Source organism: Salvia splendens, chromosome 17 (genome assembly GCF_004379255.2).
Source record: "Salvia splendens isolate huo1 chromosome 17, SspV2, whole genome shotgun sequence".
Classification (NCBI taxonomy): Eukaryota; Viridiplantae; Streptophyta; class Magnoliopsida; order Lamiales; family Lamiaceae; genus Salvia; species Salvia splendens.
Genome location: NC_056048.1, coordinates 27,743,422 through 27,760,188, shown reverse-complemented (window position 1 = coordinate 27,760,188; position 16,767 = coordinate 27,743,422). Strand labels below are relative to the sequence as shown.

At 40.0% G+C, this 16,767-nt stretch overlaps 3 protein-coding genes across 3 annotated transcripts; 1 reads left to right on the top strand and 2 right to left on the bottom strand.

Annotated features, from left to right (window-relative positions):
• Positions 1-2,757: 2,757 nt before the first annotated feature.
• Positions 2,758-6,470, bottom strand: LOC121773271 (arginyl-tRNA--protein transferase 2-like). Its single transcript, XM_042170085.1, has 6 exons — positions 6,166-6,470; positions 5,840-5,878; positions 5,292-5,442; positions 3,734-4,876; positions 3,199-3,517; positions 2,758-3,120 (listed from the first exon to the last, which is right to left on the bottom strand). Exons 1-6 carry the CDS (start codon positions 6,305-6,307, stop codon positions 3,004-3,006), a joined length of 1,911 nt encoding a protein of 636 aa, XP_042026019.1. The 5' UTR covers positions 6,308-6,470; the 3' UTR covers positions 2,758-3,003.
• Positions 6,471-12,911: 6,441 nt separating this feature from the next.
• Positions 12,912-13,584, top strand: LOC121773541 (pleckstrin homology domain-containing protein 1-like). The gene has a single exon (XM_042170418.1). The coding sequence runs from the start codon at positions 12,997-12,999 to the stop codon at positions 13,432-13,434; it is 438 nt and encodes a 145-aa protein (XP_042026352.1). The 5' UTR covers positions 12,912-12,996; the 3' UTR covers positions 13,435-13,584.
• A 1,553-nt stretch (positions 13,585-15,137) lies between these two features.
• On the bottom strand, positions 15,138-15,862 carry LOC121773904 (30S ribosomal protein S31, chloroplastic-like). The gene is made up of 3 exons (XM_042170826.1): positions 15,610-15,862; positions 15,482-15,546; positions 15,138-15,387 (listed from the first exon to the last, which is right to left on the bottom strand). The coding sequence occupies exons 1-3, from the start codon at positions 15,758-15,760 to the stop codon at positions 15,253-15,255; spliced, it is 351 nt and encodes a 116-aa protein (XP_042026760.1). The 5' UTR covers positions 15,761-15,862; the 3' UTR covers positions 15,138-15,252.
• Between the last annotated feature and the right edge of the window lie 905 nt (positions 15,863-16,767).

Here is a 16,767-nt window from a genome sequence, read left to right as displayed (position 1 = left end):
CAACTACAATGAATGAATCAGACCTGAATGAAGCTATAAAGAGGTATATATATATAAAGTGACAAAATTAATTAATTTTTTTTACATATATAATTAACTAATCTGACCATATAGATTATGGGCCAGTAAGATATTGGGTTGGGCCGGTCCAATCCAAAGATATATATAGCCCATATGGCCCTGGCTTGCCATATAAATAAACAAAAAACATATTTTTAGGCCCAAATTTTCCCTTTCGGTCTAATGAGCTCAGCCTCGGCCCCGGCCCGTACTTTGTTATCTCTAATAAGTGTATGAAATTAATCACAACTATTTAGGTACTTCCCCAAAGGGATCGACATATATTTCGAGGACGTTATGTTGGGCTTTCGTCTCGTAGAAAGATTATGATTCAATTTTACCCATTTTAACCCAATATACTAGGGTGGTGTTCGGTTGCCAACTCCTTCAGATTTGCATGAGGTTTGAGACCTTCCAACACACTCTCATCATTTCTTTCACCCCAACAATCCAATCCCCATTCAAACCGCAACTCAGATAAGTGTTGCTTCTGCAATATATTGGCTTTCATAGCCTCTTCCTTGTCACGCACCCTCTCAAGACTTCTGATTGCTAATTCTCCTTTGATATCATTCAAACTTCCGAGTTCTTCAATATGATAGCCCTTCTCTTCGCCCACATTGAAGTAAGGTAGTGCTTGGAGACTTGTTAATCTCCCAATCTCCGCAGGCAACTCTACATCTTTGATATACAGATGCCTTAAGTTAACCAAGTACTTCAACGTGTTTGCCAGTTTCTGCGAACACGAAACATGTGATAATCTTAACGTTTGCAAGTGGCTGAGTTCACCAATCCACTCCGGCAAGTCTTTAATACATGTATTTGAAATATCAAGATATCTCAAATGTATCAACTTCCTAATTGAATTGGACAACTCTGTAATATTACGATCATTGAGAGTTAGATTATGCAGTCATTGGAAGTCTGAGAACGTGGTATTAGAAGTTCCACTTTTCAAGATTAATGTACGCAATTGCTTGGCCACTCCTTTCGAAATATGACTTGATTCTTCTTCGAGAAACATGTATCGGATGGAGATGGTACCGTCTGCATTGTTAGATAGAGCAGAAGATGCAAGATCATGCACTAGATCGTGCATCACACAACCTTCTACATTTCCATATCCATCTCGCCATGCAACTTGAAGCAAAGAGTTGTGTAGAAGAACGTTGAAAAACTTATTTCCCACATCTTCCATCTCATTTCTTTCATCTGGTTGAAGAAAACCTTCTGCCATCCACTGCTCAATCACTTGCCGCTTCCAAACCCTGTGACCTTTAGGAAAAATTGAACAGTATGCAAAACATTTCTTCAGAGATGGTGAAGGCAAATAATTATAACTCAATTTCAGTATCTTTTTTATTCTTTCAGCACCTTCAGCATCTGAAAGACAAGTTTTAGCATTGTAACCGTTTGATTTCTTGCATATATTCTTGTATATTGTATACTTCTCTTTTAAGTATTAGTATCTCTTTCAGTTTTAAATATTACTCCTATATGCAATGCTAGCAATAAAAAATATACTTTCCACAATGTAAATTGCTGATGACTATTATCAGTATGTAAATTTTTCTCCACAATCTATATTTATTTAATGTGAAAGATTTAAGTGCATTAAATACAACGTAATTAATGTGTGTGTATAGAGGCATATGTGTTATATAAGGGACGTACAAAATTTCTATACATATGCAGCCATGTGTGTTTATAGGTGGAGGTGTGTCCATGTATATATCTAGTTGTCAAAATTTTATTGGTAGGACATACTACATCAGTTGTCCACCGTGGTATGCGTGGAGCACTGAATTTTTCAAATCCACTATTTATCCTTAGATTGTGAAACTAAATCATTTTAAGAGAATCAATAATGAATTTTAATGTACCCATAACAATGATAATTCAAATTTCCGACTTATGTATATAGTATACTAGTTTATGTGTATCAATAATACTCCCTCCGTGCAATTGATCTGGCACGAGAACTAAGACAAATCCTTACCTACTAAAGATAGAATGAAAACATGTCATGAACGGAGTTGCATTATTAATATACATACATACATGCCTTTAAAAAAAGTATACTAAACAACACAGTCTCTCTGGCCACAAGGATAAGTGGATTTTTCTTATGCATAGTAATCCCCGGCACATCTGTATCAATATCCTCAGCTCATGACCATGAGGCATCTTCCAGTCAAAATGATAAACAAGACTTGCAGCCGTGAGCTCCACGTTTGCAAGTCCCATCGATATTCCGGGGCAAATTCTACGGCCCGATCAAAACGGGATCGCTCCGAAGTCATGTCATGTGATGCTGATATTAGTATCCAAGAACCTCTCGGGCCTAAACTCGTTCGAATCGTCCCAATACTCGGGATCTCGTGTAATCGCCCACGCGTTAACGAAAACTGTTGTGTTAGGTTGAATCTCGTAGCCCTCTAGTATGCATTTTTCGATTGTTTGGCTTGGTACAAGTAGTGGGCCTGCTGGGTACAACCTCAGTGTCTCTTTAATCACTGCTTTTAAATAGGGAAGATTAGGTAAATCACCTTCATCTAATTTGGCCTTTTCTCCTACCCAAGGGTGTGTGCATGCATCGGTCCTAATCATGTTGTGGCCCCCACGCGACAAAGTAAAAATGTACAATATCAACATCAAAGTAAAAAATCATAATTGGAGATAATAACATATTGTAGCTGAGTCAAACAAGTCTATAATTCATTTGAACATCTGAAATATACAAATCAATTAATTACAGAAACACCTTGTAATTTCATGAAGTGTTAATAGAGAAAGTAACAGCAGAAACAGATGGAAAATGAAATGAGCACCATATCTGGTGGAACAATAGATAAACTCCCAGCTGTGTAGCTCCGAAAGCCGAATTACCTTGCGAAGATCCAGACCGTCGATCACCAATATATGCCCTCGAAGAGATGAGATCTACCCTGCTGTGTAAACCATCTGGCCTGAGAGCTCAGTACCCACAGCTATGGCATATCTTTCTAACTGCGTTTCCAGGAACTTCCTCTGACTCGGATCAAACGCGTGTTTAAGGTCCTTCAATCGATGTTTAACATGACTATCACATTATGGCATTGGCACAACAAAAGTAAACATTTTGATAAGAGAATATACCTTGTATCGGAGACGAAGTCCTCTTATTCCAATCAAAACATTATCAAGGTCGGCATCGTCCAGGACCACAGTGGTTGAGGCACCAACTTCTGAGTCTGATTCAACGTCGGATGAATCCGAGTCGAGTTCAGTCATTTCATCATCGTGCATACCGACATCATCCGTGGTCTCCTGGTCAAGCTCATTTTGCTGCTCTTCCATGTGCCCATCACTCACCTTCAACAGCGATGAATCTTCGTTTTGTAGAGTGGCATGATCTGATAAGACCATATACTTTTTTCTATCAAGAAGTGGCTTTGCGATATCATATGGAACCCACCTGACAAATTAGAGTATAATAAGTTACTGGAACACAGAAACTGGAATGCAAAGTCTGACAATCAAAACTTGTAATGTGAATAAGTAACAAGTTGAAATTTATGAAGAATACTCTTTGTACTACATCTCACAAAAGCTTCACTATGGAATTTTTATTTGTGAATGTGTTGTGTGCTCTAGTAATAGGCTAATAAAAGCAGTAATTGGGTGTACTTACTCGTAGCGAAGAGGACAGAGGAGTTCAGATGGTCGATATGCAGCTTTGTACCTCATTTTGCTGCACGAGTGAATATAATAGCCAAGATAATAGTACTGAAGCATGGGGCAATGTACTTGGTTCACCTGAACACATTTGATTTCTTCTAGAGCTGAATATTTCCCAAGTGATAGAAATGCATAATCAGGATCCCAAAATAAATACTTGCTCGACAAACACTTTGGCAATATATCAATAACCCCAACAGCAATTAGCTTCCCATCTACCACATACTGCTGATGGAAAGAGCCAAAGCCACACGGGGGCACCGAGCCATCACCATTCGGTGGAACATATACTAAAGGAGTGTCAACCAAAAATCTCTTGTATGAGCTTTCAGTCACATGCTCAGGTGTATCGTTATGCACCCTGAGTTGATATTTTCTGTATAAACAGTACTCTTCATAATCAAAGCTAGATTTATTTAATCGAAGCTCAATCCTCCTTTCTTGGCTGCCTCCTTCAGTGTTTTTCTTTAGAGTTCTTTTATTAGCATCAGCATCTGAGAGAGGAGTTTTGGAGCCTGTGCTTCTACCAACTTCCACCAGATCAGCCTTTTCTATAGCAGAATAGAAATTTATGTGTCCGTTGCAAGCTCTAACTGACAAACCATGGGATTGTGCTAGCGGCTTCAAGTGGCTCACCAAAATTTCAGCAGTCTTCTGAGGGGAAAGGTCAGAGACGGCATCTTTGTTCCCTCCGAGTCCATGTTCAACTGATTTCACATGCTCAACTTCTTTCTTTAGTCGCCGTATAGTAGCGACAATCTGGAAGGCAACATTGCAGGAGAACATCAGTTCTTCTGAGTTTTCTGCTTGCAATTTTCTTTTAGCTGGTGTCACTTGTTTGACGGAAGCCTTTGGCAGCTGTATGTTAGCAGGTAATTCGCCAGATTCTACACATAGCTCTACTGTTTTATCAATCTGGTCTGACAAGAAATGCACAGACTGACCAGTTTTATCCTTATCTTTGCCATCAACTTTGGAGGAATCCACTGTAGCAGATTTTTTTTCGCAGTTATCTCCAGAGCTGGAAGCGGCCGCAGAATTCAGCTCATTAGCTGACTTGCCTGTTGTGGTCACATCTAATGTGCGATTTAAAAACCTAGAAAGATCAACTCACATTTAGCTATTTACCCATTGGAAACTTTCCAAAATAAGGATTGTTTGTGACAAGTAACTAAAGTTCCAAATGAAGCAACATAAACATCCTCAAGACATCAAGGGAAAGATACTAAAATCGAGGAAGCATCAAGACTGCAAGGGATATTCAAGCAGATAAAAATATTACAGACGGGGATTATGCTAGGAAACTGACAGGTTCCTTATCATGTCTTTAGTCAAACAGGCAAATCATAGGACAATCAAATTCAGAAAATTGATTAGTATTTTAAAAGCTGACCAACTACCAAGCCGTTTATAGAGCTCATGCATTAATATAGAGAACCAGCAGAAGGCTTGCATTAAGTAAATAAATGAATTAATTTGCATACAATGAAATGGTGGAGTTATGGGTATACCTTTGCATCTTTTTAGACACGCGCACTTGTTCCTTTGAAGGAACAAAGTCAGCAGCTTTGAGACGAATAGTATATGAGGGGCAGCATGTTTTCTCCATATCGGGTTTGTACAGGAAACAGCCAGATCTTCTCCAGCCTCTGTCAAGGAGAGCTAGAGCGAAAAAAAGGTTTGAGAAAACTCAGCCTAGTCTAGTAAAAATTATACAGCATCACCATTCACCAATTAAATTATAACAAAATTATTAACAGTATATCATCAGTTCCCTGTAACAAACCAAAACTGCACTGGATTTGGTGCTTAATTTCTCTCACATAGAAAATATGAGCCACAGGACTATTTAAGAGTGCTCGTCAGCATAGCACATTTTGTAAATGATAACCACTAGAATTTATATAACACTGATTTAGACCTGATTAACCAAATGAATCTCAAAAGTAGCAAGTGTATCAAACCGATTCCCAAGCTATAGAAACAAAGCAGTGGGAGAAAATTACTGAAGAGAATTGATAGCACTGTATTATATTGAAGAATCAAGCAAAGAACTAACCTTGATAATCGTCAACCGTCAAACTATGTGCCCAAAGCCCTACAAAATAAGATTTCCAAAATTCATAACATAACTCATTTACATCATCATTAAGCTCAAAAATTGCGATATTTAGTAACCAACAATTCTCATCCAACACCTAATCACAGAAAAACATAATTCTCTCCAAACGAATAACAACATCAAAAACCTAACCTCAAATCCCCAATCATTTCTCCTACCGAAAACGCATTTCTAATTGCTAAAGTGACAGTTCGTTCACTTGTTCAAAAGTTCCACAGCTGAATCATACAAATCGGGGAGCCACGAGCAATCGATGCACTCACCATGAGAAACACTGGTGCGGGCTCCAGATTTGCAGTAGCCACAAGTGCTTTTCCGGCGACCGACGTCGCCGACCACGCTTTCGCCTCTTCCACCCCCGCCGCTGGTGCTCGCTTCGCTCCGCATCTTCTTGGCATCCGCCATCTCCGATGTTTACTATTTCGAATTTCAAGGATTTGCAGCAAATTCTCCGAGTTTCTGATTCGGCAGTGGAATCAATTGGGCAATTTTGCTTCTATTGATTCTCTCCCTTTCCTTTTCCTTTAATTGAAAATTCATTTCTTTAAGACAAAAAATAACACTGAAAATATCGTCAAAAAATCATACTGAGAAAATTAAAAAGAAAAGCGAAAATGGAGGTAAAATAATTACTTTTGTGACAATTAGTTCTAACTATCCTAATCCGGTAATTACATGCAGGATATATTTCTCTTACTTTATTTATTACGGATTTATTTAACACATTGTTTTTAATTTTCGTATCTAAAAAAAATGTCTTTTATTAACAATTAATTGAACTAATTAAACCATAAATTGATGTTCTTTTGAATAATTATTTGAAAGCTTCATTAATAAGCTCCGTCAAATAAGTTTATTTACCGGGCTGATTTGACTGAGTAAACTATAAATTATTGGCTATATTAAGTTCTGATAGAATCATAGAATGATAGAATAATGGTGTGATTAAAAAAATCATTAATTGATAGTAGCTTCAGTCATAAGCTCCATCATCAATGATCAATACTATTTCTCTGAATTTTCATTTCAACTTTAATACAATGACGGATTTGGAGGGTGCGAAAGGCGGCTGATCATCCAAAGAGCCAACATATCTGTGAAAGTGTGTCCGTGCAAACTACTGATTTGATCGAGTGTTGGAGCCGAGCTGCAGCTCAAAGAAGAGATCAAGAAATGAAGCTCGGCTTTGAGCTAGCTCGGCTAGAAAGGAGTTCGGCTAGAAAGGAGTTCGGCTAGAAAGGAGTTCGGTGAAAGGAGTTCGGTAAGCTCGGCTTACCGAGCTGGAACTAGCCTGGAACTAGCCGAGAAGAAGAAGGCAGAAGAAGGAAGCTCGGCTTTGAGCTGGAACTAGCCGAGAAGGAAGAGTTCGGTTTTGAGCCGAGTAGCGGTTATAACTAACTTTGGGAAATAGAGTTAGTTGGATTTTATTTCTTGATTGCATCTTGTATAAATAGCTCGATAGAGCTCAGTAGTGAAGTAGCAGAATTACACCATATACACACACACCCAGAGAGATTAATTCTCAAGATAGCGAGCGGTTGTGAGCGGTAGAGTGTGAGTGTGAGTTCATTGTAATTGTAAAGAGTTCATCAATAAGATTCCGGTCATCTTCTCCGTGGACGTAGGTGGTTTATCACCGAACCACGTTATATCGTTTGTGTGCTTTGTTTTCTCGATTACGTGTGTGAGATCAGCGGCAACGCAACCCAATAGGTGGCGCCGTCTGTGGGAATTTCCCAAAGGAGTTCTTGATTGCTTTCTGTGATAGTTAGGGTCCAAGAATTCCGGTACTTGAGCTGATCTTGGCGATTGCCCACCGTCTGTTTGAGAAATGTCTACAGCTAAGTTTGAGGTGGAGAAGTTCACCGGGAAAAATGACTTTGGGCTGTGGAGGTTGAAGATAAAGGCCATCTTGATGCAGCAGGGCCTATGGAATATCTTGAAGAATGAAGTCGATGCCGAGAAAGAAGCGGAGGTCGATGAAAAAGAGAAAGGAAAGCTTCAGGATATGCAGTATAGAGCCTACAGCACCCTAATCTTGAATTTGTCAGATAGGGTTCTGAGGGAAGTCTCCAAAGAGGAGACAGCTGCGGGAGTATGGACAAAACTTGAGTCATTGTACATGACCAAGTCCATTACAAATCGTTTACACCTGAAGCAGAAGCTCCTTGCATTCAGATTCTCAGATGCGAGAGGAATTACAGAGCAACTTGAAGAATTTGGTAAGTGTGTAGATGATTTGGAAAATATCGATGAAATGATCAAGGATGAAGATAAAGCCTTGATGCTGCTGAATTCGCTTCCTAAGAGTTTTGAACACTTCAAGGATGCGGTGTTACTTGGAAGAGAGTCCAAGGTTACATATGAAGAAATTCATTCTGCTCTGAAAATGAAGGAATCGCATAAGAATGATTATTCCACTTCTACTAGACAAAATGATCCAGTGGCTGAGAGTCTTTTCTTGAAGAAGGGTCAGAACAAGAAAGTTTTCAACAAGAAGAAACAAAACAAAGATAAGGCTGAGGGAGAGAGGGAGACTAGAAGCTGCTACTATTGCAGAAAGCCGGGTCACTTGAAGAAGGCATGTTTTGCTTGGAAAAGGAAGCAAGAACAAGCGATCAATGCAGGTTCAAATACTGCAGATCTTGCTCAGGAAGTGGAGGCCAATGAGGCCTTGAATATACTCTCAGGGGCAAGAATTGAAGAATCTTGGATCATGGACTCGGGTTGCTCCTTTCATATATGCTCCCACAGATCCTGGTTTCAAAAGTTGACAGCACACACAGGATCAGTAATGTTGGGGAATGATCAGACATGTGATGTTAGAGGGATTGGAGAAATCAAGCTGAAGGTGAGTGATGGTAGTGTAAAAACTCTCACAGAAGTGAGGTTCATACCTCAGATCAAGAGAAACTTGATTTCTTTAGGGCTGCTGGAGTCCAAGGGCTACAGGTTTGAGTCCAGTAACGGAGTACTCAGGGTGACAAAGGGTCCCAGAATAGTCATGGAGGCCAAAAGAAAGAATAGCCTGTATTACTTGGTGGGTGAAACCGTGATCAATGCAGCAAATGTTACTCAGTCAGAGAGCCTGGATCTGTGGCATGCTAGACTTGGGCATGTGGGGGAAAAAGGCATCAAGGAGCTTGCTAGGCTGGGTGTAATGAGGCTGGGGACATCAGAGAGGCTCAATAAATGTGAGTCTTGTATTCTTGGAAAGGCAAAAAGGCTACCATTCTCTGGTGGAAAGCACACTACAACAGCTCCCTTTGTATATGCTCACAGTGACTTATGGGGGCCTTCTCCAGCAGAATCCATAGGTGGAGGTAAGTATTTCATATCTATTATAGATGACTATTCAAGAAAGGTATGGGTTTACATCCTCAAAGAGAAGTCTCAAGCATTTGAGAGGTTTAGAGAATGGCATACTAGATATGAAAATGAGAAAGGGTCAGTGCTGAAGTACTTAAGAACTGATAATGGGATGGAGTTCTTATCTACTGAGTTTGATAGCTTCTGTAAAATGAAAGGGATAAGAAGGCATAGGACCGTGCCAAGGAACCCTCAACAGAACGGGCTGGCAGAGAGGATGAACAGGACGTTGCTAGAAAGAGTGAGATGCATGTTGTTCTACTCTGGAATGCCAAAGAAATTTTGGGCAGAGGCTGTTTCTACTGCAGCTGATCTGATTAACAAATGCCCCTCTTCATCAATTTCTAATGAGACTCCTGATCAGAGATGGTATGGAACTTTGGGAGACTACTCAGGCTTGAAGATTTTTGGGTGTGCGGCTTATGCACATATCAAGCAGAATAAGTTGGAACCAAGAGCAAGAAAATGTGTGATGTTGGGATACCAAGATGGAGTGAAGGGATATAGGTTGTGGAATATGGATGAAGGGGGTCAGAATATCATTGTGAGTAGAGATGTAGTGTTCGATGAAGGAGAAATGCCATTCAAGAAAAGTAAAGCACCCCCTGGTGGTGACAGTAGCTCTAGCATTCAAGAGTTTGAGTTTGATGAGAAATCTGCTTGGTCTGATGCTGATGAGGATGTTGAAATCTCTGAACACCAAGAAGAAGGTGGAGCTTCCAGTTCTCAGTCAGATGAAAACACAAGAGGTGGAGATCCATCAAATCAAGGAAACAGAAGAAATCCAAGAAGGAATGCAGGCTTGCCCAGCAGGTTTTCAGATTATGATATGAGCTTCTTTGCTCTTTGTATAGCAGAGGTGCTCATGTTCTCAGAGCCTTCAACCTATGAAGAAGCCATAAAATGCAAAGAAAGTCAGAAGTGGATGAGAGCCATGGAAGAAGAAATAGAGTCCTTGTTGAGAAATGGGACTTGGATTCTGGTGAATGACCCAGGGACTCAGAAACTCATAAGTTGCAAGTGGCTATTTAAGAAGAAGGTTGAAGTTGGGGAAGTTGAAAGCATACGTTTTAAGGCAAGGTTGGTAGCTAGAGGATTCACACAAGTAGAAGGTATTGACTACACTGAGGTGTTCTCTCCAGTGGTAAAACACACCTCCATTCGGATCTTATTGGCCTTGACAGCTCATTTTGATTGGGAGCTGCATCAACTCGATGTAAAAACAGCTTTTTTACATGGGGATCTAGAGGAGACGATCTATATGATGCAGCCTAAGGGTTTTGAAAGGCCTGGAGAAGAAAAGAAGGTTTGCTTACTTAAGAAAAGCCTATACGGGCTCAAGCAGAGCAGTAGGCAGTGGAACAAGAAGTTCCATGAGCAAATGGAGCTGATGGAGTTTGAGAGATCCAGCTTTGATAGCTGTGTATATGTCAAGAGAAGTAGAGATTTGATAATAGCCTACCTGTTACTGTATGTAGATGATATTCTACTAGCTGGATCAAGCTTGAGTGAATTGCAGATTGTAAAAGATGAGCTTAAACAAAAGTTTGAGATGAAGGATCTTGGGGAGGCAAAACGAATCCTAGGCATGGACATTGTCAGAAATAGGAAGAAGAAGGAACTGAGGCTTGTGCAAGCTGAGTACATCAAGAAAGTGATAAGGAAATATCAGGTGACAAATGCAAAGGCAGTCTCTACTCCATTAGCAGGCCATTTTAAGTTGAGCAAAGAACAGGCGCCTAAAACCGATGAAATCAGAAGGGAAATGAGTGCGATACCATATGCGAATATAGTGGGAAGCATAATGTACTTGATGATATGTACAAGGCCGGATGTGGCTCATGCTATAAGCGTGGCTAGCAGGTACATGGCTGATCCGGGTAGAGAACACTGGATGGCTCTGAAATGGATCTTGAAATATTTGGGAGGATCTGTTATGATTGGTTTGAGATTTGGTGGAAAAGCATGGTCTGAGAAAGATGAGATTCTTGTAGGCTACTGTGATTCTGATTATGCGGCCAACTTGGATAATAGGAAGTCCCAAAGCGGCTACATATTCACTTTGTTTGGTACAGCCATTAGTTGGAAGTCGAATCTACAACCGGTGGTCGCATTGTCCACAACTGAGGCAGAATATATTGCACTAACAGAGGCCGCAAAGGAGGGAAAATGGCTACAAGGAATCTTACAAGATCTGGGGATAGAGCTGGGAGCAGTAATGATTAATTGTGACAGCAATTCAGCCATATGCTTAGCCAAGCACCAAATGTTCCATGAGAGATCTAAACATATCGATGTAAGGAGGCACTTCATCAGAGACGAAATTTAGAGTGGGAAGATCAATGTGGTGAAGGTTCCCACTGAAGAAAATGCCTCAGACATGTTAACCAAGTCACTACCAACTTTGAAGTTCAAGCATTGCTTGAAGTTGGTGGAAATTGTGGAATGTTGAAGTATGGAACAGGATTGAGAAGGGAATCTAGATATTGATGGAGTTTTGCAAGGACAAGGTGGAGATTTGTGAAAGTGTGTCCGTGCAAACTACTGATTTGATCGAGTGTTGGAGCCGAGCTGCAGCTCAAAGAAGAGATCAAGAAATGAAGCTCGGCTTTGAGCTAGCTCGGCTAGAAAGGAGTTCGGCTAGAAAGGAGTTCGGTGAAAGGAGTTCGGTAAGCTCGGTTTACCGAGCTGGAACTAGCCTGGAACTAGCCGAGAAGAAGAAGGCAGAAGAAGGAAGCTCGGCTTTGAGCTGGAACTAGCCGAGAAGGAAGAGTTCGGTTTTGAGCCGAGTAGCGGTTATAACTAACTTTGGGAAATAGAGTTAGTTGGATTTTATTTCTTGATTGCATCTTGTATAAATAGCTCGATAGAGCTCAGTAGTGAAGTAGCAGAATTACACCATATACACACACACCTAGAGAGATTAATTCTCAAGATAGCGAGCGGTTGTGAGCGGTAGAGTGTGAGTGTGAGTTCATTGTAATTGTAAAGAGTTCATCAATAAGATTCCGGTCATCTTCTCCGTGGACGTAGGTGGTTTATCACCGAACCACGTTATATCGTTTGCGTGCTTTGTTTTCTCGATTACGTGTGTGAGATCAGCGGCAACGCAACCCAATAATATCCCATAGAGTCGAACTGAAAATAGAATCACACTTTATTCATGTGTACAAATATATTTGATCAATAGATGTCATATTATATTTAGTTGCGTTATAGTAACCCTCATATTATTTTCTTATTTTTATTGCATTTTGACTAATTTTCTAAAGATAGTACTCACTCGGTCTCATAATAGACGTCACACTTTCCTTTTTTAACTTGTCTCACAAAAGATGTCATATTTCTATTTTTTTTAAAAGTTCTTTCTTACATAAATATAAAAATTATATTTTCTCTCCACACACAACAATACCTCCTAAAATCTCGTGTCGTGCCCACAAGTGTGACATCTTTTATGGGACAGAGAGAGTAGTATATTTTGTGGACGGAGAGTAAACATAATGTTTATGATTAAAATCGTAAAAAAGTCATATGTTTAGGACCATATTTGACCTTATAACAGTCATATATATTAAGGACCACATTTGACATTTACTTGTAATATAATCACAAAATGTCAATAGATTCCTATTAAAATGAAATTGATAAATAAAGAATAAACCAAAAGCAGAAAAGCTACAGAAACTTATCGATCATCAAATCCATCCTCAAAATCACCGTCCATGGCAAGCCTATGGCGAGCTGTGGTTGGCTCAGCCAATGCCGGCGCAGACGACTACGACGGCGTCGAGTTCTGGGGCGCGCCGGAGCGCGCCGGCTGGCTGACGAAGCAGGGCGAGTACATCAAGACCTGGCGCCGCCGGTGGTTCGTGCTGAAGCAGGGGAAGCTCTTCTGGTTCAAGGAATCCACCGTCACCCGCGCCTCCCGTCCCCGCGGCGTCATCCCCGTCGCCGATTGCCTCACCGTGAAAGGCGCCGAGGACGTGCTGAATCGCCAATTCGCGTTCGAGCTGTCCACCCGGAGCGAGACGATGTACTTCATCGCCGATTCCGAGAAGGAGAAGGAGGACTGGATCAACTCGATCGGCCGATCCATCGTCCAGCAGTCGAGGTCGGTTACCGATTCAGAAGTTCTCGATTACGATAGCCGCAAGGGTTAGGGGTGAAATCGGTTTGCCCTATTTTTTCAGATCTTTTTTTTTAAAGGTGGTGTTGGTATATAAATAAATTCTCAATTTCTGTTTTGCTTTGTGTTTCTGGAAAGTGTATTTGGTGTTAATTGTGATAAATGCAGTATATGTTGCATCAAATGGTGTTGCTTATACAATTACTTGCTTGTTTGAGATTGGATTTTGTTCCTAATTCTGCAAACTTGAACTTGGTAGTTGAATCTCCCCAAAGAACTTCAAATTCTGTTTTGCTGTGTTTTTTGGAAGGTGTATTTGGTGTTAATAGTGATAAATGCAGTATATGTTGCATCAAATGGTGTTTGCTTATTCAATTACTTGCTTGTTTGAGATTGAATTTGTTCCTATTTCTGCAAAACTTGAACTTAGGTAGTTGAATCTCCAAAATATTTCAAATTCTGTTTTGCTGTGGTTTTGTGGAAGGTGTATTTGGTGTTAATTGTGATAAATGAAGTAAATTGTGGCATCAATTGGTGTTTGCTTATTCAAATTACTTGCTTGTTTGAGATTGGATTTGTTCAAATGTGTTGGTATCTCTCTGATTGAAAATCTGAATCAACCAAGATGGTGATTAAATGCCTTGTATTTTCCAAATGCTATATCTTGATAGGTTTTCTATTGCAGCTCCAATCACCTTACTCGTTTCATGCTTTAAACTCGTTGGTATCTCTCGGATTTGGAAAATCTAAAAGCATCAACCTATTTTTTGATCAAATGTGTGTATTCTTGTTTAACTAATGCACCTTACTAGTTACAATGATGACATATGTGATGAGCAGGTAGTCTTGTATATGAAACCATATTCGATGCATGATATCTAGTTCGTAAGCTAGCATCAGGGGAGTTTCCAAGCAACGTCTCTCACTCTTTGGTGATTATATAGTTTGTTTTTAACCTGCTTAGAACCTAGAGTATGTGTGGTTATAGCACTAAAGGTGAAATCTTCAGATGTGATCTCTCTCTGTCTTAACGACTGAAATAGTTTCAAGTGGAAATGTGGAATAGATTAGAAAAAGTGATACATTTTCGTGTGAATTTGTTGTCATGTTCGTTTACTTAGATGTGATTCTATTGTTATGTTAGATAACTGTTGAAATTTATGTGGCAATATACGATATCAGCATTGTTGAATGAGATTTGCTATTTTTGCTCTTTACAAGGTGTTTTTTTGCTTGCAATTCTTATTTGGATCTCTTAAGCCAATTTGTGCAGCAAATCTTCCAGATGCTTACAATCGCGAACTACTCAAATAGTAAGTCATGAATAATAGTTAAATGTAATTTTTCAGGTAAAAATCCAATCTTTTTTTCTTTAATGCATGTAATTGTGTCGCATCATAATCTTCCTAGGGAATACAGAGAAGGCTTTACAAAGATCATCAACCAAATTCAACTTTATTAAAAATGGGACCTTTAAACAGATATAGCTCTAAAATCCCAGAAAAATGCAATCTTTGAGAAGGGAATTTCAAATTCAATTAATAAGCCTACACCAATATCACCAATAAAGAATTCTTGATATATTAGCAATGATAAATTTACTATCATAAAGAAGTGTGTATTTTTTTCATGATTAAATGTATATTTATTATCAATACTAAGTTTTTTTTTAGTCTCACATTTTCAATAGAATATAGTAAATCAAACAGAATTAGCTCAAATATTATGAATCATGAATAATCTTGAAACATTCTATATTCAAAATTTCAAATATTGGATAATCAAAATAAAACTCAGTTCTAGCTGAAGATTTTAACAAAAAAATTACAGAAAACACAAAAAACGCATTCAATCAGTTGCCAAACAGAGACTCATCAATCTCAATCTTGACCACCTCGCCGTCATCATACTTGTCTTTCCTCGGCGGAAGCGGCGGCGCCGGAACCCTCGGCGGCCCTCTCCCCTTCTTCTTATCCTTCGGCCTCGCCTTCACACACCAAAAAAATCCCCACAAATTGTATGAATAAATGCCCAAAATAGAAAATCAAAAAATTACTAATAATTCAGCGTAATAAACCCACATTTCCGAACGAGTGATTGAACCGCTTCCCCCTTGCTGTTTTCTTGTCCCCTCTGCCGCAGAAAACTGAACCCAAAAATTGAAAAATTAGAGAGACAGAGAGGGAGGGAGGAGAGAGAGTTTACTTACTGAGAGGAAGAGTGGGGGCGGGTGGGGAGATGGAGAGGGAGGAGGAGGGGTTGAATAGGGCTTGGGATTTGGAGAGAGAAAGAGAAGGGGGAATTGTGAGGGTTCTGGCCGCCATTGGAGGAGCTCCGATTCCGAGCAATAGAGACGCCATTATCTGTGGAATTGGGTGACGAAATTTAGAATTGGTGGATTTTTAAGGATTTTGTTTTGGATAGAATGTGATGCTGCAACGACGTCGTTTGTTGAGGACTTATGATTTTTCACAACTAGGAGTACTACTTAGGGTATCCACAGTGGTGATAGCCCAGCCATAGCCCAGCCACAAACTCCTCCTGCCACATCATCAATACTAAAAATCCTCCTGCCACATCAGAAATAGCACAGCCATAGCCTAGCCATATCATAAATAGCCCAGCCACATCAATAGCCACATCACTAATAACACAATATACAGAATTTAATTTACGAGACATATACGGGAAACATTAATAATACTATTTTAATTTTTTAAAAAGTACAATAAATTAAAAAAGTACAATAAATTTAAAAAAGTACTAAAATTTTAAAAAAGTACATTAATAATAAAAATTACATTAAAAAAAAGTACATTTTACAAAATTACATAAATAAAGTGGTGCGAATGAAAATGAAGTGCAAATCGCGTATATATAGTGTCTCGAAAATTTAAAAAAAAAAACAAAAAAACCGTTGGGCGATGCGCTGGGCGATCCCGACGCTGCAATGGCGCCGAGCGGATAGCCCAGCGCCCGTCGACCGCCTAGCGCTAGGCGATTTTTAATTCCGAAAAACCGCTCGGCGGTTTTCGGAAGCTGCAATGGTTCGCCTAGCGACCGCCTAGCGCCGGCGCTCGGCTAGGCGGTGCGCTAGGCGCCATTGTGGATAGCCTTAGAGCATCAGCAATGGCGCCCGTCCCGGCGTGCCGGAATTCTGCGGCAGACGTCCGCCATTGTGCATGGTATGCACGGATACGGAATTCCGCCGAGGACACCGCTGTTCCGCGGCGTTACGCGGAATTCCGTCGCGATGGGCGTGCGGACGTCCGCCATTGCGTTGACTCCCACGGACGTCCGTGCGGAATTCCCGTTTATTGCATTAAATTTTTTTAATTGTGGGAAGTCCTTGGGGATGTCCGTCACT